Consider the following 26,767-nt stretch of genomic DNA (forward strand, 5'->3'; position numbering starts at 1 on the left):
TCGAGCCTGCTCCGCCATTCAATCAGATCATGGCTGTTCTTCAACCTCAACTGCACTTTCCTGCCCGATCCCTTGATTCCCCTAGAGTCCAAAAATCTATCGATCTCAGCCTTGAATATACTCAACGACTGACCATCCACAGCCCTCTGGGGTAGAGAATTCCAAAGATTCACAACCCTCAGAGTGAAGAAATTCCTCTTCATCTCAGCCTTAAATGGCTGACCCCTTATCCTGCGACTATGCCCCCTAGTTCTAGACTCTCCATCCAGGGGAAACAACCTCTCAGCCTCTACCCTGTCAAGCCCCCTCAGAATCTTATATGTTTCAATGAGAACACCTCTCATTCTTCTAAACTCCAGAGAGTATAGGCCCATTCTACTCAACTTTAACGTAGTAAAACATCCCAAAGCACATCACAGGACTGTTATCAAACAAAATTTGACACCGAGCCACATAAGGAGATTTTAGGACAGGCAAAGAGGTAGGTTTTAAGGAACACCTTAAAGCAGGAGAGAGAGGTGAAGAGGTTTAGGGAGGGAATTCCAGAGCTTAGGGCCAAATTGGCTGATGGCACGGTCACCAGTGGTGGAGCGATTAAAATTGGGATGCGCAAGAGACCAGAATTGGAGGGTTGTATGGCTGGAGGAGATCACAGAGATAGGGAGGAGGTGAGGCCATGGAGCGATTTGAAAACAAGGGTGAGAATTTTAAAATCCAGTCTTGGGATTACACTTGGGATCAGTCTTGGCACAAAATTCCTGTAACTTTCACAGGTGTATATTTTCTGTGTCGTGGTATTCTAAGTATGGTGTGAGCAGTGTCTTAGCATAACTTCTGTAGATCGCCACATTGTTAACTGGTACAACGGCCACATCTCCGATCGCACTTTCTATAAGTGCAGGTTCCCACTGGTCAAATCGTGGAATCTCACTGCAGTCTTCCCATCACAGTAACTCGCAGACGATTCAGGGGTTTTCCCTCCACTGCCCTACCCAGAAGTTCTTTCCATATATTGAAGACTCTTTCTGTGAAGAAGAACTTCCTGACATTCGCCCTAAATTTGCGTCTCGCTACTGTGGGCCTGGCCTTCCCCTTGTCATGCTATTACAGTTTGATTTGAAGTAGAATTCTGATTTAATTTCTTTACATCATTTACCATCTTATATACCTCTGTAACGTTCCCTTTCCGTCTCCTCCTTTCATGGATGAAAAGCCCAAGTTTCTCCAGTCTTTCCTCAACTATGAAGATCAAATATAAGGAAGGCCATCTGATCTACCTTCACTCATTCATTCAAAAGAGATGAAAAAAAACAACCGTCCCATCACAGCATCTAACAGGCTCTTCAGTGACTGATCAAATATTCTTCCTGGAAATCTATTCCAGATGTTGACTATCCTTTACGTGAAGAAATTTTCCCAACAAATTCGAATTTTCACAAGCCAGCTGTTCCTGTATCTGCTATGAGACAAAAAACAGCTTCTGCCCTTCTTTGAAAAAGGGGTTCCATTAAAACCAAACCCAACTGTTTCACTAATGTCCCTTTTGGGGAAGGAAACCTGCCGTCCTTACCTGGTCTGGACTATATGTGACTCCAGTCCCCACACCAACGTGGTTGACTCTTAAGTTCCCTCTAAAGTAGCCTGGTGAGACACTCAGTTGTATCAAACCGCTACCCAGCAGTTCAAGAATACGGACCACCGCCACCTTCTGAGGGCAACCAGGGATGGGCAATAAATGCCGGCCTTGCCAGCAATGTCCATGTCACGAAAATGAATTTTTAAAAAAGCTACTGTTTTGCCATTTTGTTCTGGACAAATGGAGGGCTTGTAATGCATCCTTAGTATCCCCATGATAGCAATCTCCCAATTCGTGCCTTGGTATCTGAATGTTGAATTTGGAGGTTCCAAACTTTGGATTAAAACAAATTACAAATACCAGTGTTCAACGCCTTTTTGTTCTGTTCAACTCAAACCGTGTCTTCAGCTAGTCAAAGAAATAAGCTGAGAATAAAAGTGATATAACAGACAAAACGTGTGTGAGGCTAAAACTTGGCTGTGAACAGACTTCACTGACTGCTGGGCCATGGGTCTGCCAAAAGTATTTTTTATTAATTCCCCCTGTGACTTGTAGGAAGTGTGCAATATAATTAATATCAAAGCGCCTTTGCTGTACTCTACCAAGAACTTTAACTGTTCAGACAGCGGGAATAGAGGTTAACATCTAACTACATGGCCAATTTCAAAGCTTGGTCCCTCTGGGGTTTTTGTAATAACTTCACAGCTTATGCCGCTGTATGTACAGCTGAAGAAATCGACCTTAGCAACATGTCCACATCGGAGTGGGATGCAGTCAAGCCAGTTAACCCTTTCAGAGCCCTCTGGCTAGCACATAGCATGGGTATGGCAGCCTGGCAGTTATGGTGCTGGGCGAGCAACCAGAGAGGTTATGAGTTCGAATCCTGCCATGGCAAGAAATTGACTTCAATAAAATGTGGTCATTTGCAGACTAACACCAGAATGATTGCGGTGAAAGCTACAGGATTATTGTACAAACCCAACTGGCTCACTAGTGTCCTCCAGGGAAGGGAACCTTTCACCCCTACACCAGGTGACTCCAGTCCTGCAATATGTTGACCTTAATACCCTCAGGGCAACTCAAAATATGCCAAAGAATCTGAAACTTGCTTCTCTTTCTCAGAAAGTGTATTTAAGGAAGAAGAAATTCTGACTCTTATTCAGTGCAGTCTGTGCAGGTCTCCTTTGATCAACAATTGCATGCTCTGAACCAACAGTCTTATCTGCTATCCATAACACATTCAGATTAATGCTCGGCCTTGCTCCCCTGGAGTTACCCACCTCCAGGAGCGCCCACTGATTTCTTTCATCTCTCTCATTTTCCGTCTAGCGGCTGTGGTAGTAAAGGGATGTTAAATATGACAGTGTGAAGACCATATTGTATGGTTTGAAGGGGCCACTTAACAGAGAAGTAGAATTTGCTTGATTCTATTCGAAGAAATGGCACTGTTGTGCGAGGCATGGAGCTGCTAATATATGTAAAATAAGACTGCATTTGTATCGTTCCTTTCACGACCTCAAAATGTTTTACAGCCAATTAAATGCTTTTTGAAGTGTATTGTAAACAATTTTACAACACCAAGTTATAGTCCAGCAATTTTATTTTAAATTCACAAGCTTTCGGAGGCTACCTCCTTCCTCAGGTGAACGTTGTTGGAAATGAAGTCCTCGAAATGAAGTCGCATTTATAATTCACAGAACAATGCTTGGTGATAACAGACAGTTTTTTCAACTGCCCGTTGCCAAGGCAATCAGTGTGCAGACAGACAGGTGTTACCTGCCATGTCTCAGAATATACAAATCACCAAAAAAAAACAACAAACAAAAAAAAACAAGAAAAAACCCCCCAAAAAACATTTGCCTGAGGAAGGAGAAAATCTCCGAAAGCTTGTGAATTTAAAATAAAATTGCTGGACTATAACTTGGTGTTGTAAAATTGTTTACAATTGTCAACCCCAGTCCATCACCGGCATCTCCACATCCCAAAAAACAGAGATAGAGAGGTAGAAACATAGAAAAGACAGCAACTGACCCGTTATATTAAAAACAGATAACATTTGTTCGCTGGTGGGGTAACGTGTAGCGTGACATGAACCCAAGATCCCGGTTGAGGCCGTCCTCATGGGTGCGGAACTTGGCTATCAATTTCTGCTCGACGATTTTGCGTTGTCGTGTGTCTCGAAGGCCGCCTTGGAGTACGCTTACCCGAAGGTCGGTGGCTGAATGTCCTTGACTGCTGAAGTGCTCCCCGACTGGGAGGGAACCCTCCTCTTTTGCGATTGTTGCGCGGTGTCCGTTCATCCGTTGTCGCAGTGTCTGCATGGTCTCGCCAATGTACCATGCTCTGGGGCATCCTTTCCTGCAACGTATGAGGTAGACAACGTTGGCCGAGTCACAGGAGTATGAACCATGCACCTGGTGGGTGGTGTCCTCTCGTGTGATGGTGGTATCTGTGTCGATGATCTGGCATGTCTTGCAGAGGTTACCGCGGCAGGGTTGTGTGGTGTCGTGGACGCTATTCTCTTGAAAGCTAGGTAATTTGCTGCGAACGATGGTCTGTTTGAGGTTGGGTGGCTGTTTAAAGGCGAGTAGTGGAGGTGTGGGGATGGCCATAGCGAGGTGTTCGTCGTCATTGATGACATGTTGAAGGCTGCGGAGAACATGGCGTAGTTTCTCCGCTCCGGGGAAGTACTGGACGACAAAGGGTACTCTGTTGGTTGCGTCCCGTGTTAGTCTCCTGAGGAGGTCTATGCGATTTTTTGCTGTGGCCCGTCGGAACTGTCGATCGATGAGTCGAGCGTCATATCCCGTTCTTACTAGGGCGTCTTTCAGCGTCTGTAGGTGTCCATCGCGTTCCTCCTCGTCTGAGCAGACCCTGTGTATTCGCAGGGCCTGTCCATAGGGGATGGCCTCTTTGACGTGGTTAGGGTGGAAGCTGGAAAAGTGGAGCATCGTGAGGTTGTCCGTGGGCTTGCGGTAGAGTGAGGTGCTGAGGTGCCTGTCTTTGATGGAGATTTGTGTGTCCAAGAAAGAAACTGATTCTGAGGAGTAGTCCATGGTGAGCTTGATGGTGGGATGGAACTTGTTGATGTTATCGTGTAGTCTCTTCAGTGATTCTTCGCCGTGGGTCCATAGAAAGAAAATGTCGTCGATGTATCTGGTGTATAGTGTTGGTTGGAGGTCTTGTGCAGTGAAGAAGTCCTGCTCGAACTTGTGCATGAAAATGTTGGCGTATTGGGGTGCGAATTTGGTCCCCATGGCTGTTCCGTGTGTTTGGGTAAAGAACTGGTTATCGAAGGTGAAGACATTGTGATCCAGGATGAAGCGGATGAGTTGTAGGATGGCGTCCGGAGATTGGCTGTTGTTGGTGTTGAGTATTGATGCTGTCGCAGCGATGCCGTCATCGTGGGGGATACTGGTGTAGAGTGCCGAGACGTCCATCGTGGTGAGAAGTGTTCCTGGTTCAACTGGTCCGTGGGTACTGAGTTTTTGTAGGAAGTCTGTAGTGTCGCGACAGAAGCTGGGGGTTCCCTGTACGATGGGTTTCAGGATGCCCTCGATGTATCCAGAGAGGTTCTCACACAGGGTTCCGTTGCCTGATACGATAGGACGTCCGGGTGTGTTGGCTTTGTGTATCTTTGGGAGGCAGTAGAAGTCTCCCACGCGGGGAGTACGTGGGATGAGAGTGCGTAGGATGTTTTGAAGGTCTGGATCGAAGGTCTTGATCAGTTTGTTGAGCTGGTGGGTGTGTTCTTTGGTCGGGTCTGCGGGTAACCGTCTGTAGTGTTCCTGGTTGTCCAGTTGTCGGTATGCTTCTTTGCAATAGTCCGTTCTGTTCTGTATGACTATGGCTCCTCCTTTGTCCGCTGGTTTGATGACGATGTTGCGGTTGGTCTTGAGAGCGTTGATGGCGTTGCGTTGTGCTCGGGTGACATTCTGGACTGTCTTCTGAGTGCGGCTGATGAATCTGGCATTGACGCATTTCCTGACAGCTTGAGCATACATGTCAAGCTGAGGGCAGCGACCCTCTGGAGGAGTCCAGTTTGACTCTTTCCTCTTCGGTTGCTGTACCGCGGATCCCTCTGTCTGCTGTTCCGGATCGTCGATTGTCTCATTGGGTTCGCTGCTGAAATTTTGTGGTTTGTGGTAGAATTCCCGGAGCGATCTTCTTGAATATCCTTTCCACTGTGAGCCGGCAGTTTGTGGTGTCGAGGACTTCATTTCCACATCGTTCACCTGAGGAAGGAGGTAGCCTCCGAAAGCTTGTGAATTTAAAATAAAATTGCTGGACTATAACTTGGTGTTGTAAAATTGTTTACAATTGTCAACCCCAGTCCATCACCGGCATCTCCACATCATGACTACCATCGACACCACAAACTGCCGGCTCACAGTGGAAAGGATATCCAAGAAGATCGCGCATTTAGACACAGACATCAAGTTTTTACAGAGTTGCAAGAAAGCAGACAAGATCCCGAAAGGACTCCAGATCACGAACCCACTCAGGTCCACATACAACTCGGATTATGCTGAGAGACTCTGCCGCCGTACCTCTCGCACACTCCGCAACCATCTCATACACCAACTCTACAGCAGACGCCACAACCTCGAAACCAAGATAGAGTCCATACTCTCAACCTGTACTCAGGACACAGCAGACCAGCTACGAAATACCGCCAAACAGACGAGGCAACGGAACTACGCTGCCTACATGAAAACCAAGAGCAGGAAGCTTGAGAAACTCGGCATCACCACCAGCATCAACCAAGCTTCCCCTGGTACCACGGTTGCAACCACAGGGAAGTCTATCGTCAATTTGTCCGACCACACCCTTCAACCAGACGAAATCGAAGTTCTCAGCCGAGGGCTCAATTTCTGCCCCACTACAAAAATGGACCCCACTAGTCTCGCGGCAGACACAGAGGAATTCATCAGGAGAATGAGGCTCCGGGAATTCTACCACAAACCACAAAATTTCAGCAGCGAACCCAATGAGACAATCGACGATCCGGAACAGCAGACAGAGGGATCCGCGGTACAGCAACCGAAGAGGAAAGAGTCAAACTGGACTCCTCCAGAGGGTCGCTGCCCTCAGCTTGACATGTATGCTCAAGCTGTCAGGAAATGCGTCAATGCCAGATTCATCAGCCGCACTCAGAAGACAGTCCAGAATGTCACCCGAGCACAACGCAACGCCATCAACGCTCTCAAGACCAACCGCAACATCGTCATCAAACCAGCGGACAAAGGAGGAGCCATAGTCATACAGAACAGAACGGACTATTGCAAAGAAGCATACCGACAACTGGACAACCAGGAACACTACAGACGGTTACCCGCAGACCCGACCAAAGAACACACCCACCAGCTCAACAAACTGATCAAGACCTTCGATCCAGACCTTCAAAGCATCCTACGCACTCTCATCCCACGTACTCCCCGCGTGGGAGACTTCTACTGCCTCCCAAAGATACACAAAGCCAACACACCCGGACGTCCTATCGTATCAGGCAACGGAACCCTGTGTGAGAACCTCTCTGGATACATCGAGGGCATCCTGAAACCCATCGTACAGGGAACCCCCAGCTTCTGTCGCGACACTACAGACTTCCTACAAAAACTCAGTACCCACGGACCAGTTGAACCAGGAACACTTCTCACCACGATGGACGTCTCGGCACTCTACACCAGTATCCCCCACGATGACGGCATCGCTGCGACAGCATCAATACTCAACACCAACAACAGCCAATCTCCGGACGCCATCCTACAACTCATCCGCTTCATCCTGGATCACAATGTCTTCACCTTCGATAACCAGTTCTTTACCCAAACACACGGAACAGCCATGGGGACCAAATTCGCACCCCAATACGCCAACATTTTCATGCACAAGTTCGAGCAGGACTTCTTCACTGCACAAGACCTCCAACCAACACTATACACCAGATACATCGACGACATTTTCTTTCTATGGACCCACGGCGAAGAATCACTGAAGAGACTACACGATAACATCAACAAGTTCCATCCCACCATCAAGCTCACCATGGACTACTCCTCAGAATCAGTTTCTTTCTTGGACACACAAATCTCCATCAAAGACAGGCACCTCAGCACCTCACTCTACCGCAAGCCCACGGACAACCTCACGATGCTCCACTTTTCCAGCTTCCACCCTAACCACGTCAAAGAGGCCATCCCCTATGGACAGGCCCTGAGAATACACAGGGTCTGCTCAGACGAGGAGGAACGCGATGGACACCTACAGACGCTGAAAGACGCCCTAGTAAGAACGGGATATGACGCTCGACTCATCGATCGACAGTTCCGACGGGCCACAGCAAAAAATCGCATAGACCTCCTCAGGAGACTAACACGGGACGCAACCAACAGAGTACCCTTTGTCGTCCAGTACTTCCCCGGAGCGGAGAAACTACGCCATGTTCTCCGCAGCCTTCAACATGTCATCAATGACGACGAACACCTCGCTATGGCCATCCCCACACCTCCACTACTCGCCTTTAAACAGCCACCCAACCTCAAACAGACCATCGTTCGCAGCAAATTACCTAGCTTTCAAGAGAATAGCGTCCACGACACCACACAACCCTGCCGCGGTAACCTCTGCAAGACATGCCAGATCATCGACACAGATACCACCATCACACGAGAGGACACCACCCACCAGGTGCATGGTTCATACTCCTGTGACTCGGCCAACGTTGTCTACCTCATACGTTGCAGGAAAGGATGCCCCAGAGCATGGTACATTGGCGAGACCATGCAGACACTGCGACAACGGATGAACGGACACCGCGCAACAATCGCAAAAGAGGAGGGTTCCCTCCCAGTCGGGGAACACTTCAGCAGTCAAGGACATTCAGCCACCGACCTTCGGGTAAGCGTACTCCAAGGCGGCCTTCGAGACACACGACAACGCAAAATCGTCGAGCAGAAATTGATAGCCAAGTTCCGCACCCATGAGGACGGCCTCAACCGGGATCTTGGGTTCATGTCACGCTACACGTTACCCCACCAGCGAACAAATGTTATCTGTTTTTAATATAACGGGTCAGTTGCTGTCTTTTCTATGTTTCTACCTCTCTATCTCTGTTTTTTGGGGGGTTTTTTCTTGTTTTTTTTTGTTTGTTGTTTTTTTTTGGTGATTTGTATATTCTGAGACATGGCAGGTAACACCTGTCTGTCTGCACACTGATTGCCTTGGCAACGGGCAGTTGAAAAAACTGTCTGTTATCACCAAGCATTGTTCTGTGATTTATAAATGCGACTTCATTTCGAGGATTTCATTTCCACATCGTTCACCTGAGGAAGGAGGTAGCCTCCGAAAGCTTGTGAATTTAAAATAAAATTGCTGGACTATAACTTGGTGTTGTAAAATTGTTTACAATTGTCAACCCCAGTCCATCACCGGCATCTCCACATTTTGAAGTGTAGTCATTGTTGTAAATTAGGAAACACGGCAGCCAATTTGCACACAGCAAGATGATAAATGACTAGATAATCAATTTATAGGGATGTAGGTTGAGGAATAAATATCAGCCAGGACACCTGGAAGAATTTCATGGCTCAACTTCAAAATAGTACCATGGGATCATTTAAGTCCACCTGAGAGGGCAGATAGGGCCTCAGTTTTAATGTTTCATCTGAACAACAGTGCAACCCATCCTCAGTACCACACTGGGACTGTCAGCTTCAATTATATGCTCAAGTCTCAGGAGTGGGACTTGAACCCTCAATCTTCCAACTCAGAGGCAAGAGTGCGACCCAGCGAGCCGCAGCTGATATTGCATGTAGATGAATATGTACCTGCCTTAATAAGCTACATGTGTCTTACTCATCGCTCTCCAATGCTCCATTCACCAACACCACTAGAACAGATTACTGCTGTTTGCGGGATCGTGCTGCGTGCAAATTGGCTGCCGCATTTCCCACATTACAACAGTGGCTGCACTTCAGAAGTGGCTGTAAAGCACTTTGGGGCGTCCTGAGGTCCTGAAAGGCGCTATATAAATGCAAATCCTTCTTTCGTCTTTCTTTCCATCTGAATATGGTAACAAGAATGGGTCCAGTTACACCCAGAACCAGGTGACCGGGGCTGTGTGGCCTTCCCGATATCATGGTTTTTGGAGTTCATTCCCCCAGTCTCACCATTGTTAATCTGTGAATTCTCAATCCCAGTACTGGAGTCTAACCAGCGTAACATCAGGATTTAAGCTCTCTGACCATCCCGACAGGTGTGATTTAGGTTTTTGTCTGACAGCATGAGGTGTACTCGTCTGGTAATTCTGTGAAAGATATTGGGGATTGGAGCACGACATCTCCCACAGTGAACTGGTTCAGGTTTTTTTTTAAAGTAATGAATAGGTCAGATGACAGTCAATGCCTCTTCAACAGCCAAGACAGACTGGCCTGACGTGTAGTCTCTGACCTGCTTAGCTAGGTACAAAGGAGCGCCAATAACACAGAATGGGCTTTCACCTCACCCACGGTTTAATTAAGGTTAAGCCACCCTGTAAAATAAAAGCCAGCAAACAACCTTCTCTTGGAGCCAGATCTAAAACTGGTCTTTTCTCCGACTCAGTGGCCCCGTTAAAACACCGACTTTCTATTAAAAAAAATAAACAATCCACACCCGACCCCAGCGAGTCTATGGTCCAGTTCTCTTACACTGAACCTCCCCTGTTTAGATAAACCTGGACTTGCACAGCTCCAGGCTCAATTTTACATAGTTCCTCTTTTATCCCCCTTTTATTTCCTCCTTCCCCCACCCTCTCCCCCGCAACTTTGTCCCTTGTTGCCCCCCTCTTCTCCTGATGGTATTCGGCTCCTCCTGGGCTATAGTTCCATCCGGTACCACACTCAAGTGACCATTCCTTATATCTGAGCCAAGACAGCGAGTGTATCTGAGTCATTTGACCATGGGGTGCCTCACAGCTGAGCCTAGTCCCGATTACCCACGGTTGCACACTTGTGGTCACTGCAAAAAACGATCAAGAGCGGGAACCCTGCTTGATTATTTTTCTCTTTACAGGATGGTGATGTCTCTTTAATGCTTAGAAATTCAGCTTAGTGCATATTTCTCACTGAAATAGGAAAAACTGAACCCTCTTTTATAAATTTCACTGCACCTTCCCAATGGCTTTACTCGGTAAGTCTGCTGGCTAGCAGGAAACTGAGCCTCACAGACCGAAGATCCCAGGTGTACCTCCGTGGTCCATGCTGATCTCGGCCGGGTCGATGATGAAGGTTTGCTCTTGATGGACCCTGAAACCTCTTACATCCAGACAGCTTCCCAACAGGTTATCGGGCCAGAGCATTGAATTGAGCAAATAAGATGAGTTGGAACATTAATATTCAATGTTATTATCAGTGTTACTATTAAGTCTTTTTTTTCAGCGACACCAAATATTAAAAGTGGATTTTTTTTTGACAGCCGATTCATGGAGACTCAACTTAAGACGATCCCCACTGAAGCTTTTACAAACCTCCCAAACATTTCAAGGATGTAAGTATGTGTGATTCTTATCAGTCTATTTACCACTCTTTGTGCTGGACTAGACCTGTCACTTAAGTGAAACGCCTTTGACTGAACAGCTCATTGTATTTAGAAACCTTTCGATTAATGACTTTCGTATCCCAGTTTTCTCTCCTTGTCTCCTGAAGTGCTGGGGTAAAGAAAGAAAGACCTTACATTTATGTAGTGTCTTTCACTTCCTCAGCACTTCACAGCCAATGAACTACTTTTGAAATGTAGTCCCTGTCGTTATGTAGGCAAATGCAGCAGCCAGTTTGTGCACAGCAAGATCCCCCAGGCAACAACGAGATACATGACCAGTTAATTTGTTTTTGGTGAGGGATAAATATTGGGCAGGACACCCCTGCTCTTCTTCAAATAATGTCATGGGATCTTTTGCATCCCGCCAGACGCGGCCTCAGTTTAACATCTCATTGACGGCACCTCCAACAGTGCAGCACTCCCTCAGCGTGTCAGCCTAGATTATGTGCTCAAGGCTCTCAAAGTGGGGTTTAGAACCTACAACCATTCTGACTCAGAGTCAAGAGTGCTACCCACTGAGCCAAGGCTGACACCTGGCACAATTTCATTAGTGCTGGCTGTACTCTAGCACCTCGCCCAAATGGCCATTCTTCCTAGAGACAGAAGGGACAGTTTTCAAGTCTGTGCATGGACCTGGTGCACAGCAGAATTCACACCCTGCCGACCGGAGGAGTGATGACTCCCTAGGATCTTGCAGGGTCAGCTTAATTGTCACCCTGTCCCAGCATCAGGTAACATCTGCAATTGTGAACTTGCTCTTTGGGAGCTGGCAGGAAACATGGCGCTGCAGCTGGATTTGAAGTCCTGCAGAAGTGCCTTAGAGGGGAGGTGGAAATGAAAAATGGGGAGAGATGTATAACAGGTGGCGGATCTGATATCGCCCGATTTACACTATCACCCAAAGTCAAAATTAACCCCAGTAAGTCCTGATTTCAATACAGTAAGGATGATGGGAGGAGAAAGAATCTTTGGAGCACCATTGGCTGGATTTTCTGCCTATTTATAATTAAACGGGCGGAAGATGTAGCCTCATTTGTGCAGCTTAGGAACAAGAGAGTAAAATTTCAAGGGACGTTGGTTGTAGTAGTATTGATGCAATGAAGAGAGAGAGAGAGACAAGAAAGGCTGCAACATAGAGCATTTGGAAGCTCGATGTATGTAAGAGAAAAGGATTGTCTATAAAACAAGCTTTTTCCAGCCGCATTTTCTTTGAAAACCTACTCCACGTGTCAGAGATGACATGTAATGGCTAACCTTGTGACAGGATGAATGTTTGCACCGGTGAAACTAACCGCAACTTAGTCACGAGCCAGCTGGAGGTATGAATCGGAGCATGTGGTTAACCATAGTGTGTCTATTATTGGTGTGCACAGAACAGGCCTCCACTTCAACACAGTCTGTGACAGCAAACATGCAGCCATTTTAAAAATCTTTTTCCCCATGTCCGGAGCTTGAAGCTTTGATTTAATCAACAGGGAAGGATTTCCGCTGGTCAGTGAAATTGTAATCCATGTTTCTTTAATAATGCGCTGCCCAGGAGCACAGAATTGGCCCTAACATGCTGAGGAGATGGACTTTATTCCACGTTAATCAGTGTAAAAGTCTAGCTCTGCTTTATTGCTTTGCTGCTGCCTTTACTGAGATGGAGAGTGGCATAGGGACGTATACCACATTACACCCTAGTGTGACCATGCTCTCTGATTTACTGTGTGGGCTGGATTACAGGCGAGGAAAAAGAAGGAACTTGCATTTACACAGCGCCTTTCACAACCTCAAGACATCCCAAAGCGCTTTACAGCCGATGAAGTATTTTTTGAAGTGTAGTCACTGTTGTAATGTAGGAAACGTGGCAGCCAATTTGCGTACAGCAAGCTCCCATAAACAGCAATGTGATAATGACCAGATCACCTGTTTTAGTGACATTGGTTGAGGGATAAATATTGGCCAGGACACCAGGGGAGAACTCCCCTGCTCTTCTTCAAAATAGTGCCATGGGATCTTTTACCTCCACCTGAGAGAGCAGACAGGGCCTCGGTTTAACATCTCATCCGAAAGACGGCACCTCTGACAGTGCAGCACTCCACTGGAGTATCAACCTAGATTTTTGTGCTCAAGTCTCCGCAATGGGACTAAACCCACAACTATCTAACTCAGAGATGAGAGTGCTACTTGCTGAGCCAAGGTTGACACATTAAGCATGAGACACTACTGTTTGAGATCACTCGCCTAAAGGATCATTAGTTTAATGCATCAGCTGGTGTGACACAGATTACGAAGGTCCCAGGTTTGATGCCCAGTTAAAGCACTACAATTGGTCTCTACGCCCCTGGGCCAGGGCGAGCAAGTGGAAAGTCGGCCGAGGGCCCTGATCACATACCCCTGCTGGATGTGTGTGGATGTTCGGTGAGGACAGAATCGGACTCTGCTGTGTTGCCATTTAAGCTGGGTGAGACTCCAAACTCAAACACAAAGGTGAAGATACTTGTGGTTTACCTGCACAGCGTGAATCAGCACCTTCAGGAAAGGAGGAGAGCAAAGGAGATAAAGAAATAAATCTAGCATCAAGGTGACATGTGAAACCATCAAACGCAGGAAGAAACTAATAAGTATTTGTCTAAATGTCGCAAAATAGTAATTGAGAAAAATGAATGTCCCTTCTATGTAAAGTGTCTCATTTCTCACCCCAGCCTTTTCACATTTCTCTTCCAGTTACATTTCCATCGATGCAACACTTCAGAAAGTGGATGCACACGCGTTCTTCAATCTAGATAAAGTCACGCACATGTGAGTATCCGTTCACTACGGCTGCAGATTGGAAATTGCAAAGGCTAGAGGAAATGGGGAACTGTCTCCCCCAAAAAGCTGTTGAGGCTGGGGAGCAATTGGAAATTTCAAAACTGAGATTGTTAGGTAAGGGTTATGGAACAAAGATGGAGTCAAGGTACAGATCAGCTATGATCTATTTGAATGGCGGAATAGGCTCGAGGGGCTGAATGGCCTCCTTCTGTTCCTATGTTCCTAAATTGAGTAGAGGCTGTCATACTCAGCACCACCTTCTCAAGGGCAGCTGGAGGATGGGTAATAAATGTTGGCCTTGCCAGCAATGCCCACATCCCGAGAATGAATGGAAAAGAAAAATAACTCCAGAGTTTGAGAGGCCGTCGCAGGATTTCAAGGCTGATGCAGCTGGGCGGTCTTCTTGGCTATCTTGGTGTTGGGGGAGAATCTATAGATCCAATCCATCCATATTCTGTTGTGGTATGTATTCTAGATGTTCATTCCACTTGCAGTCTAGAGTCTGCTTCCCCTCCTAAGCTTCTCACACTGTTTCAGGCAAAAATAGAAAAAAAAAGTTGAAATTATTTAGCACTTTATCACATTTCTCAGAAACATCGCAAAGGGCTTCACACGGTGAAGTTACTTTTACATTGCAGTGACTGTGCTCAGCAAGATCCCACACACAGCAATGAGATGAATGACCAGTTAATCTGTTTTTTTGGCGATGTTGATTAAGGAAGGAAGTTGGACAGGGCACTAGGAGAACTCCCCACTCTTCTTCAAATGATGCCATGGGATCTTCACCATCCACCTCAATCACTGGAACAGGAGGGCTGGGACTCAATTTAACATCTTATCTCCTCTGACAGCACCTCTGACACTGCAGCACTCCCTCAGCACTGCACTGGAGAGTCAGGCAAGATTATGTACTCATGTTCTGGAGTGAGGTTTGAACCCACGACCTTCTGACTCAAAGATGCGAGTGCAACAAACGTCAAGCTGGGCCAAGCTGATAGTGTGAATCAGCTTCACCATTGGCGGCCGTGCCTTCAGCTGCCTAGGCCCTAAGCTCTGGAACTCCCTCCCTAAACCTCTCTGTCACTCTACCTCTCTCTCCTCCTTTAAGACGCTCCTTAAAACCTATCTCTTTGACCAAGCTTTTGGTCACCTGTCCTAATATCTCCTTATGTGTCTTGGTGTCAAATTTTGTTTGATAACGCTCCTGTGAAGCGTCGTGGGACGTTTTACTATGTTTAAGGCGCTATATAAATGCAAGTTGTTGCTGTTGAAAAAGCAGCCCCTAGATCAACACAGGAACTGGAAGGATCAGCTATGCTGCTTTTAACCATCAAAACCAGTGTAGTCAAAGACAGAGTGGTTTGTGCAATGATGTGGTTATCAATTATAATGCAACGTGCATTTGGAACATAAGATTAGTTTGCGTGCGGACCTGGTATGAGATAACTGTACCTCACCTGTGTTAGACTGCAATATGGTGAGGGTGACGATCCGGATTCTTTCCCCTCAGTCTGGTTCAGTAAAAACTGAAGTCGAATACATTTTAAAGTTCATCACAACTTTAATAGCAGGGTTCTTAGTCTGCAGCATTGATTTGGACTCCTGATAGAGTCCCTCTATGCTGGCAGAGCAAGAACAAGAAACATACAGAAATCCACACGTTTTTATACAAATCAATAGGGTTGGAACATACTTAACGAGGGTCAACACCAATCATAAGCCGGGCATAGGTTGCCATGCGAGGTTACATTATTTCCGGCCAATCATAAATCGTCCATGTGCTGATCATGTTGCTGTTAGACATCAAAGGGGATACTTCCTCACTTTCCAACTTGGAATGTTCTTCCCTGTCCCTTCTGTTCCATATCTCCCAACCTGGAATGTCTTTCAACTTTGGCTAAGCTATATTGATCTGCCATAAACATGGAGACATTCAGACCAGTCCTTGAATCACATCAAAGACTCTACATTGCTAAGACCATGCAAACCTGCTGACTACGCAAACATATGGCCCAGCAGGAGGGCCAGGCCACCTGTACCAATCTCAGTTACTAACTAATTAACCCTTTCTAACCATTTTGCATTCTGCTTCTTTGCCACGTAGACATTTTAATATTTTACCGAAAACTGACCACGTAGGGATTCTCATTCCCCCCTTTTATCATTTTATGATAACCAATTATTACGGTGCTCACTGGTTCTGCAGGTTCTGCAGCGCAGCAACATTTAAGTATGCAATAAACTATAAGAATTATAACAATGAATATGACTAGCCCTTGAACTGGAGAAGTCCCAATAGAACACAGACATGTTTCATCAATACGCCTTTGTACTCTTAACTGTTCTCAGGAACAGACTCCTTCTAAACATCTCTCAAGTAAGCTGCGAATGTCCTTGGTCAGCTAAACCTATTCATGTTAATTTGAAAAGGCTAACATAGTCAAATATCCTATGGTGCTTTATATTTTGTTTCCAGCCTAACTAGACTGAATGGTACCTTTCAGACCATTTTACACCTGTGAATTGGTGCCCTCCCCATTATATCCCTTAATCCAAATTCTCCCTACAATATCCCATTAGATGCTGTACCTCATCTTAACCAGGTTCCCTTCGTGTTGGCCACCAGTCCGGGTGGAAGAGAGGCAGAGCATCTGATAATCCTATCAAACTATGATTGTCTTCCCTTTTACATGCACCTTACCCCAGCGGGTGCTACTCCCGGTACCATTAAGATGTGTTCTTAGTTGAAACCACAGAGACAATGGGGACATTCTCACCCAGGCTCTGTTTTACTATCTTTGCCAAACCCTTCATCCTCTGCTTACATTTATTACATGCAATGAAAATCAAGAAGCACATTACAACAAACTGCACTACGACTAATACATATGAAACTAATCTAATCCAAGGATGGATCTGTATATTCAGTCCCAAATTCCAGAGGTCATTTCACCAGGTGGTGACTTTAATTTGGTCAATGTCATGCTTAATGTTGTTACTGTCCTGTTGTAGGTTATAATAAACCTTCTGGGAGAGGCGTATCTCCATTCGCAATGCTTTCAAGTATTTAGGCAACAGGGGTGTCAGATACCCAAATGTGTCCTGATATGCTTTTAAGTCCTTTCTGACATTCTCAGAAACTTGTAAGGTGGTGAGGTTATGCTGGTGTATCTCTACCAGTTCCTCGGGTCCAATCCGAACCAGGACTTCAGAAATGGAGTAGAATTCTGGACTTAAAATATCACAAGTTAGATTGGCATATTTAAACGTTTTCAAATTAGTTGTAACACAATATTTGCCCTCTCCGGCATATGCCACTTAAGTGGGTTTTAGATCCGCCTCTTGGGCCTCCATGGTACAGTTAATATCCTGATTGGTACCGGTATTATTAAACCCACACTGTGCTTCTAGGCTGTGTCCAACACTATGTGGACACACAGTGACAGCATGTCTAGTAACACATCCCTTTAATTTTGTTCCAGCCAATCAGCTTAAATCTACGTCCTCTAGTTCTTGAACCCTCTGCTAGGGGAAACAGGTACTTCCTGTCTACTTTATCTGGGCCCCTCATAATCTTGTAATTTTGTATCCATCGTGCGGATATCTTCTAAATATTGTTTCGCCCAATTTTATTGTTAACTGATGGGAACCTAACCCTGAATTTTGGAAATCCAAATTACTGTGTCCCTCTTTACTTTAATTTCAGTCCTTTTGATTGATACCAGTGTTTCCTGACTGTTTCATTAATTAGTTGGTTTCTCTATGGACCATGTGTCAGTGCCTTGTTTAAAAGGATTTCTCACTCGCCTGGACCACATTAACCATTTTCCTGTTGTGCTGTTGTCAAGTAACTGAGCCTGTCTGAGACTCATTCTGCAATGTATCTTCTTCATGTATCTCCGCATACTAGCAGCATCTCATAGGAATGAGCTTAGTGTTCTTGGATATTAACTTTCTGCTGGCCAGTCTCTTCTTCCTCATGGTATTTCCGAACATTTTCCATGGCACACATCATATGTCCTGTAGGATTCAGTCCTGTAAAAGCAACTGGTTTGTTTAAAGAGTGGTTGCATTAGCTCACCAGGCCATAGGCCTTTGTAATCATGTTCTTCATCCTGGTCTCCGTTTCAGATGATGGCAACATACATTTGTATCTTTTATGTCCACTGTAGCCATTCTTAGGTTTTCAGGTTATCTTATCAAAAAGATCAGGGGTGTCTAGAGTGCTTATCTCCCCCTGCATGGTCCCGATGTCAGGGTAGTGGCCAGGCTATTGAGTGTAGTTTTCTCATTATTCATTATAGGCAAGGACACAAATATCTCCACGAGAAAGCTATCAATTTACTATTCTCAACTACACTTTCCTGACTTCCACTAGATTGTATATTTATGCCAGATTGATTTTTTTATCATGCCCAATTCAATGACTTTAGAGAAATTCCCATATCTCCCCACCTCGAGCACTCTGTCTCGGAAGACAACAAATAGGTTAAAACAAAACAAATCAAAATGTTTTCAAAAGAAGAGAATCAGGTTGATATCACCACGCTGTGACATTTGGTATCCGCTGATGTCTGCAGCTAAAGTCTTAAATCTTTAACACCACTGGATCGTTTCCTGCACCAAATTTCTCCAGCAAAGGTTGCACCGTAACTTTGTAACTACTCTTGGTAATCCTGCACCATCAACACTCACGTGGTCCCAAAAAAAAACCAGGGTCACCTGTTTTAAAAGAAACACAGAAAATCCATTGCGGCTCTTCTTGAGAGCCCAAGTGATTAATTTGTCAAATCTTCATTTATTATTTATTTATCCAAAGGAATAATCCCTATACCCGAAACAAATTTAGAAAACAAAACAGGAGAGAGAAATTGCCTAGTTCCACTCTCGCCCTCTCTCTGAAGCACGCAGCCTGTCTGAAATAAACACTGTCTCTCCCACATACAGATGTACGCAGGGCTGCAGACTGGAATTTCTAACTCCAAGTCCTAATCTCTGTGTTTTCAAGATGTAACCACATTAAGCAGATATCATTAGCAGCCGCCTGCTAAGATACGTTATATTCCTCTTTTATTAATTTATTAATGGTTTGGGCATGTGTTTCTAGCACTGTAGCTATCCTTTGCAAATATATGGTCAGCATTTGATCCTCAGACAATTCCTTATCTGTATTTTCATTTATCTTTTAATATATCTTTAATGCGAGACCCTAAATCTCTGACCTTTTGATCTAATGTTGTCAAATCAATGGTGTTAACAACTGAGGCAAAGGCAGTTGCTATATCACTTATCACAGATCTTTACGTCTCCATTTTTGCCTATCTCTTTTTACGATGTCCACCTCCATTCCATGTCGCTCTTTGTTTTAACACTTGAGTTAGGAGGTGTTGATCTAATTGTTGAGTTTTCTTAGCATTCTCAATGCGAGTTATATAATTTGTCAGGGAAGGTCTCCCCTCTTTGGTCAGATCTTGTATTCTACTATTAATTTCAAATAAAATTGAATAGCCCCAGAACTTGTCAAAACTTCCTTAACATACTGTGGCAGGGTAAAACTGATAGGTGTTTAGTACCCTGTGTCAGTACATAGCTCAAGTAATGGACTTCCAATTGTCTAACCTATGCTTCCTTTTCATATGATTTGTTTTACATTCCTTTCTTATCAATTTTTCACTGTAGCGTGAAAACTTATATCTCAGTCAATTGTAGCCTTTGGCATTTCCGAGTGATTGGGACAATTTTACTAATATAACCTATACCAATTATTACATCATGTTCACCTGTGTTCTGGGCAAGCCTCAGACAGTTCTCAACCGACTGGGTCATTTCTATCTGTTTGAACTGCTCTTGGCATGACAGTCTGGCTTCTTGGGATGGAAGGGGTTAATATTAACTTGCTCTTGTGGTAGGAGTAACTTGATCCTTCTCCCTTTTGAGATTAAGTTCCCACCTTCAAAATTTCACTTCACACAGGTTTGACTGATTTTTTTTAACTTCTCACATTTGTGGATTGCTTTATACTATATTTTTGCACACTATTTTTTCACATACTTTTAGTGGATGTGATTATAATCAACGCTCCGAGCTGTTCCAGCTTTCCGACTTTTCCTATCACAGTGATACCAGATAGTTTTTTTAATCTATCCCGTTAATTTTTAACCTCTTTTTAAACCACAGCCAATCACAAAATAAACATTCAAAATGCCAATTTTTTGAAGATCCCATGTCTGGAATTTAACATGCCCACACTTTATAAGAACCAGAATTTAATAGGTCACTTAACCTCAATAACTCCAATTTTAATTCGGCAGTATCAGAATTAAACACACGACAAGACAGATACATTACATAAAGGAAGAAAACACACAAGACACAGTAAGAAGGGGGCGTGGCCCACAACACCGACAAAAAAAACACTGATCAAGACAGGCTTTTTAAAGGGACAGTACACTTAAACAACAAAACCTTTCTTTTTCGGGTCTCTGTCTTTTAAACATTTGTCTAGTCACTTAATTCTATCCATATTTTTTTACAGTACTGTCTCCATAAAGCAATTAATTCTTTGGCTGTGGTACCTCTGTTATTTTTCCAAATTAATTCCTGAGCCTTTTTGGCGGCATCTAAGTTTTATCAATAGTTCCTGTTTATATCCAATCACCAGGAACTTAAACCCTGACTACCCTCAGTGATATTAACCACTGACCTACCGCTTACAAGTTATTCCCTCAGTGATATTAACCACTGACCTCTTCCTGCTATTTCTGTGTATTCGCCAGACTGACCTGAATCTTGTAAGGATGCCACACGAGTGTTAGCGATTGGACGATTCGTCGTCAGACTGACGGATTGGAGGAAAACCGACGTAGTAAATTAAGACTACTTACATCGGGGCGCCATTTCCTTCCTCCGTGTCTGAGATAATCCGCCTCTTACTCCGCGAACTCTCGGTGAACGACCGTTAAGATCCCACCGCTGCCACCAAATGACGATCCGGATTCTTTCCCCTCAGTCTGGTTCAGTAAAAACTGAAGTCGAATACATTTTAAAGTTCATCACAACTTTAATAGCAGGGTTCTTAGTCTGCAGCATTGATTTGGACTCCTGATAGAGTCCCTCTATGCTGGCAGAGCAAGAACAAGAAACATACAGAAATCCACACGTTTTTATACAAACCAATAGGGTTGGAACATACTTAACGAGGGTCAACACCAATCATAAGCCGGGCATAGGTTGCCATGCGAGGTTACATTATTTCTGGCCAATCATAAATCGTCCATGTGCTGATCATGTTGCTGTTAGACATCAAAGGGGATACTTCCTCACCTTCCAACTTGGAATGTTCTTCCCTGTCCCTTCTGTTCCATATCTCCCAACCTGGAATGTCTTTCAACTTTGGCTAAGCTCGTTACCTATATTGATCTGCCATAAACATGGAGACATTCAGACCAGTCCTTGAATCACATCAAAGACTCTACATTGCTAAGACCATGCAAACCTGCTGACCACGCAAACATATGGCCCAGCAGGAGGGCCAGGCCACCTGTACCAATCTCAGTTACTAACTAATTAACCCTTTCTAACCATTTTGCATTCTGCTTCTTTGCCACGTAGACATTTTAATATTTTACCGAAAACTGACCACGTAGGGATTCTCAAGGGAATACCTGATAATGGAAGTGGGCTACACAGTTCTGTTCTGCTCATTGGCAAATCCTCCAGAGCTACCTTCTGACTTTGTAATTCATGATTTATGAGAGTTCAATCATGGGATAAATTCGAATCACCTTCAGGCAGTCGTTGTCAGTAATGGGGGGAGGGGAGAGACAGCAATGGGAAAGAAAGACCCTCCAATGGACTGGCTTACTAGCTGGATCAAAATATAATCAATAATCTAAGGATCTTCGTATTACAATTAAATGGAGGAAAATCCTCCTTTTATTATTTCTGGTCTTTGACCGATTGAAGCAGTTTCTTCAACCTTCACTGGAGAGAGGCAGACAAACTAGCATTGTTCCATGTTGGAATAATAGGAGTCATGCTCACTGTAAGTGAATTGGCTGAACGAAGGCCCCCTGTCACTGTGGGTGGATTGTCTCTGGTGGCCCTGTTTAGAACTGACACAGCTCACCGTATTCAAATCACTCGGATTCAAACACTAACCAGTGCTGAGGCGCGAACCTGCAATCTCAGTCATTTAAAGGGACACTCCTATCTGTTATGCAACTGGGCTCGGCTTTAAACTAGGGTTCCCAACTCTGGTTGGACGTATTCCTAGGGGTGTCATCACTTTCCGCCTCCAACTGCCCCGCCCCCCACACTCCTGCCATTGGTCACCCAACACGTCCATCCTGGTGGTGCCCCGCCTTCCCATGGCCAATCTCTTGGGACTCTTAATTACCCGATTGGATGATTCTTGACTGTCAATCAAACAGCCTTTTTTTCTCATCTTAGATATTTTTATAACTAATATCCAAAGTGTTGAAAGAATTTTTTTTTAAAAACACAATTTTGTTCAAATTCAAATTGGAGGGTATGACATGATAGCTATTACTGAGACATGGCTGCAGGATGGTCAGGATTGGGAACTAAATATACCGGGTTACAAGGTCTACAGGAGAGATAGGGAAAATGGAAGAGGGGGAGGAGTAGACTTAGTGATTAGAGATGAAATCACTTCAATGATAAAGGGGAATATAACGAGAGGTAAGCAGCCAACAGAGACCTTATGGGTTGAATTGAGAAATAGGAAAGGATCTAAGACTATAGTGGGAGTTGTGTATAGGACCCCTGGCAGCAGCTCTGAAGTGCTAGATTGTATAAATGCAGAGATTAGACAGCGTGTAAGAAAGGCATAGTGGTCTTAATGGGGGACTTTAACCTTCACATAGATTGGGGAAAGCAGACTAGCAACTGTCAGAGGTAGTGAATTTCTTGAGTGTGTCCAGGATAGTTTTCTACAGCAGTATGTCCTAGAGGCAACAAGGGGGCAAGCCATACTAGATTTAGTAATGAGTAATGAACCAGATTTAGTGTGTGAACATCTATCCAATAGCGATCATAACATGATCGAGTTCAACGTAGTGTTTGAAAGGGAAAAAAGTGAGTCAGCTGCTAAGATTCTAGACTTGGGTAAGGCCAACTTCAATGGGATGAGACATAGACTGTCCACAGTAAACTGGGCAAATCTGTTAATGGGTAAAACGACTGATGATCAGTGGGAAATGTTTAAAGAAACATTTAACATGATACAGAATCGGTTTATACCCCTGAGGGGCAAGAACTCTACTTGCCAAAAAAAACAGCCATGGACAACTAAAGAGGTAAGGGACAGTATAAGACGGAAGGAAAAGGGCATACAAAAAGGCAAAAAATAGCACAGATCCTGGCAAATGGGAAAGATACAAAGATCAACAAAGGGTCACAAAACAGATAGTAAGAGCTACAAAAAGAGAGTATGAAAAGAAACTTGCAAGGGATATCAAAACCAATACAAAGAACTTTTATAGTTATATTAGGAAAAAGAGGGTGGTCAGGAGCAGTGTTGGCCCCTTAAAAACTGAAAGTGGGGATATTGTCATTGACAATGGGGAAATGGCGGACATGTTGAACAATTACTTTGCGTCAGTATTTACAGTCGAAAAAGAGGATAGCATGCCGGAAATCCCAAGAAAACTAATATTGAATCGGGGACAGGGACTTGATAAAATTAACATAAGTAAAGCAACAGTAATGAAGAAAATAATAGCACTAAAGAGTGACAAATCCCCAGGACCAGATGGTTTCCATCCCAGGGTTTTAAAGGAAGTAGGTGAGCACATTGCAGATGCCCTAACTATAATCTTTCAAAGTTCTCTAGATTCAGGAACTGTCCCTCTAGATTGGAAAATTGCACATGTCACTCCGCTTTTTAAGAAAGGAGAGAGAGGGAAACCGGGGAATTATAGATCAGTTAGCCTAACATCTGTTGTGGGGAAAATGCTGGAGTCTATAATTAAGGATAGGGTGACTGAACACCTCGAGAATTTTCAGTTAATCAGAGAGAGCCAGCATGGATTTGTGAAAGGTAGGTCGTGCCTGACAAACCTAATTGAATTTTTTGAAGAGGTGACTAAAGTAGTGGACAGGGGAATGTCAATGGAAGTTATTTATATGGACTTCCAGAAGGTATTTGATAAGGTCCCACATAAGAGACTGTTAGCTAAGATAGAAGCCCATGGAATCGAGGGAAAAGTACGGACTTGGTTAGGAAATTGGCTGAGCGAAAGGCGACAGAGAGTAGGGATAATGGGAAAGTATTCACATTGGCAGGATGTGACTAGTGGAGTCCCGCAGGGATCTGTCTTGGGGTCTCAATTATTCACAATATTTATTAACGACTTAGATGAAGGCATAGAAAGTCTTATATCTAAGTTTGCCGATGACACAAAGATTGGTGGCATTGTAAGCAGTGTAGATGAAAACATAAAATTACAAAGTGATATTGATAGATTAGGTGAATGGGCAAAATTGTGGCAAATGGAATTCAATGTAGACAAATGTGAGGTCATCCACTTTGGATCAAAAAAGGATAGAACAGGGTACTTTCTAAATGGTAAAAAGTTAAAAACTGTGGATGTCCAAAGGGACTTAGGGGTTCAGGTACATAGATCATTGAAGTGTCATGAACAGGTGCAGAAAATAATCAATAAGGCTAATGGAATGCTGGCCTTTATATCCAGAGGACTGGAGTACAAGGGGGCAGAAGTTATGCTGCAGCTATACAAAACCCTGGTTAGACCGCACCTGGAGTACTGTGAGCAGTTCTGGACACTGCACCTTCGGAAGGACATATTGGCCTTGGAGGGAGCGCAGCGTAGGTTTACTAGAATGATACCCGGACTTCAAGGGTTAAGTTACGAGGAGAGATTACACAAATTGGGGTTGTATTCTCTGGAGTTTCGAAGGTTAAGGGGTGATCTGATCGAAGTTTATAAGATATTAAAGGGTACGGATAGGGTGGATAGAGAGAAACTATTTCCGCTGGTTGGGGATTCTAGGAGTAGGGGGCACAGTCTAAAAATTAGAGCCAGACCTTTCAGGAGCGAGATTAGAAAACATTTCTACACACAAAGGGTGGTAGAAGTTTGGAACTCTCTTCCGCAAACGGCAATTGATACTAGCTCAGTTGCTAAATTTAAATGTGAGATAGATATCTTTTTGGCAACCAAAGGTATTAAGGGATATGGGCCAAAGGCAGGTATATGGAGCTAAATCACAGATCAGCCATGATCTTATCAAATGGCGGAGCAGGCACGAGGGGCTGAATGGCCTACTCCTGTTCCTATGTTCCTATTCCTGGAGACTCCAGGGCAATCCTGGAGGGTTGGCAACTCTACTTTAAACAGAAGGGTTCCTCAGAACTTTTAGCAGATTGTTTTGACTTGAGGTGAATTTTTAAGAAGAGGAAATGACCATTTGACCTCACAAGCCCCGCTCCTCACCGACCCACCTCAAACATCGACCTGACTTCTCGTATCCTTCAATCTTTTCTTTCTACAGAAATGCATCTTGTTGTCTCATGAACCCATTAATACTGTCCACTTCATCAGTCTTCTATCATAAACCCTTCCAGTGGTCTATCACTCAAGATTTTGCCTGATTTCCCTTTTTAATTTCTACTTTCCTAATCTTTCACTTATTTTACCAGGCACACCAAACGTTCACCACAGGGCCCAAACCAACTTTGTCAGTTCCTTCCATAATCTTGAAGTCTCCTAATTTCCAAAGAGAACAAATCAAACTTCCTGAACCTTTCCTTGTAACTTACATTCCTGATATCAGGAAATATTTTACTTGTTTGCCTGTTGCCCCTCAAGGGAAGTGGTTCGAGTCTCGAGTTGAAGGGCTAGCTTTGAGTTTATTTTTGAGATTAGACAATGAATTATGTAGATATTTTACCTTACATTAACAATAGTTACACTAATGTTCTCTTATTCCCAAAGTAATCCTAGTTCAGTGACTTTGATGCCAAAATATATGGGCCAGAATTTGCTGTAGCAGGAAATCTAACGGCATCTGCACATTTCAGCTCAGAAAAATTTTGCCCACAGAGTTGCTGAAAGTGGGAGCTGATAACGTCGCAGTGAGGGGGGGTGGGCATCTGGGACCGGAGTGAACAGGGCATCTCCTTAACCAATGAGATTTAAGGATTGGGAAATAAACAGCGGAAGGACTGAGACGGAGGGTGAATTAAAAGGGGTGAATTCAATGTCAAATCAGGTACAGAAAGAGAAATAGAGAGAGGGAAAGAAAGATTGGATTAAGAGAGAGAGAAAAAAAAGAGACAGAAGGGAAAAATAAGAAAATAATGTAAAATTTAAAAATTGGACATTTTTAAAAATCTCCCCAAAAAATTCAAAACCTGTAGGAATGAGGCTCCACACTTGTTAATAGTTAATTTTCAGTACTCACGCTTGTAATGACAAGACTTCACTTTCTGTGGTGAGTTTAATGGGCAATTAATGGGCCTGATAAAGTTCCTAAAAAAAATGGGGCAGCTAAGGGCGAGATGCCGTTATCGTGAAGCTAAAGACGGAGCGGTGCAACTCGGACAGGAACCTTTGGATATTCACATTTAACCTCGCACCTGCCCCTCGTCTCAAGTTGTTGTACCATTTACCCATAAATAACGGCGAGCGTCATTATTTACTTTGACATCAAATTCTGGCCCATTCAGTGTGGTGGTTGGGTTCCAGTGCTAAGTAAACACTCACGCTCAAAGCTGTAATCACCCGGTTTTAAAACAGTTGCTGAGCTCCTGGAAATTAGCTCCTGTGT

At 44.2% G+C, this 26,767-nt stretch overlaps 1 protein-coding gene across 1 annotated transcript in view; it reads left to right on the forward strand.

Moving 5' to 3' along the window:
- The window catches only part of tshr (thyroid stimulating hormone receptor), an 89,315-nt gene that overhangs the window by 27,248 nt on the left and 35,300 nt on the right, over positions 1 to 26,767 (forward strand). The window contains exons 2-3 of the mRNA XM_067992186.1: positions 11,033 to 11,104; positions 13,865 to 13,939. Of these exons, the coding sequence (XP_067848287.1) occupies positions 11,033 to 11,104; positions 13,865 to 13,939 (147 nt within the window). The remainder of the gene's footprint in view (positions 1 to 11,032; positions 11,105 to 13,864; positions 13,940 to 26,767) is intronic.

Source organism: Heptranchias perlo, chromosome 10, assembly GCF_035084215.1.
Source record: "Heptranchias perlo isolate sHepPer1 chromosome 10, sHepPer1.hap1, whole genome shotgun sequence".
Taxonomy (NCBI): domain Eukaryota; kingdom Metazoa; phylum Chordata; class Chondrichthyes; order Hexanchiformes; family Hexanchidae; genus Heptranchias; species Heptranchias perlo.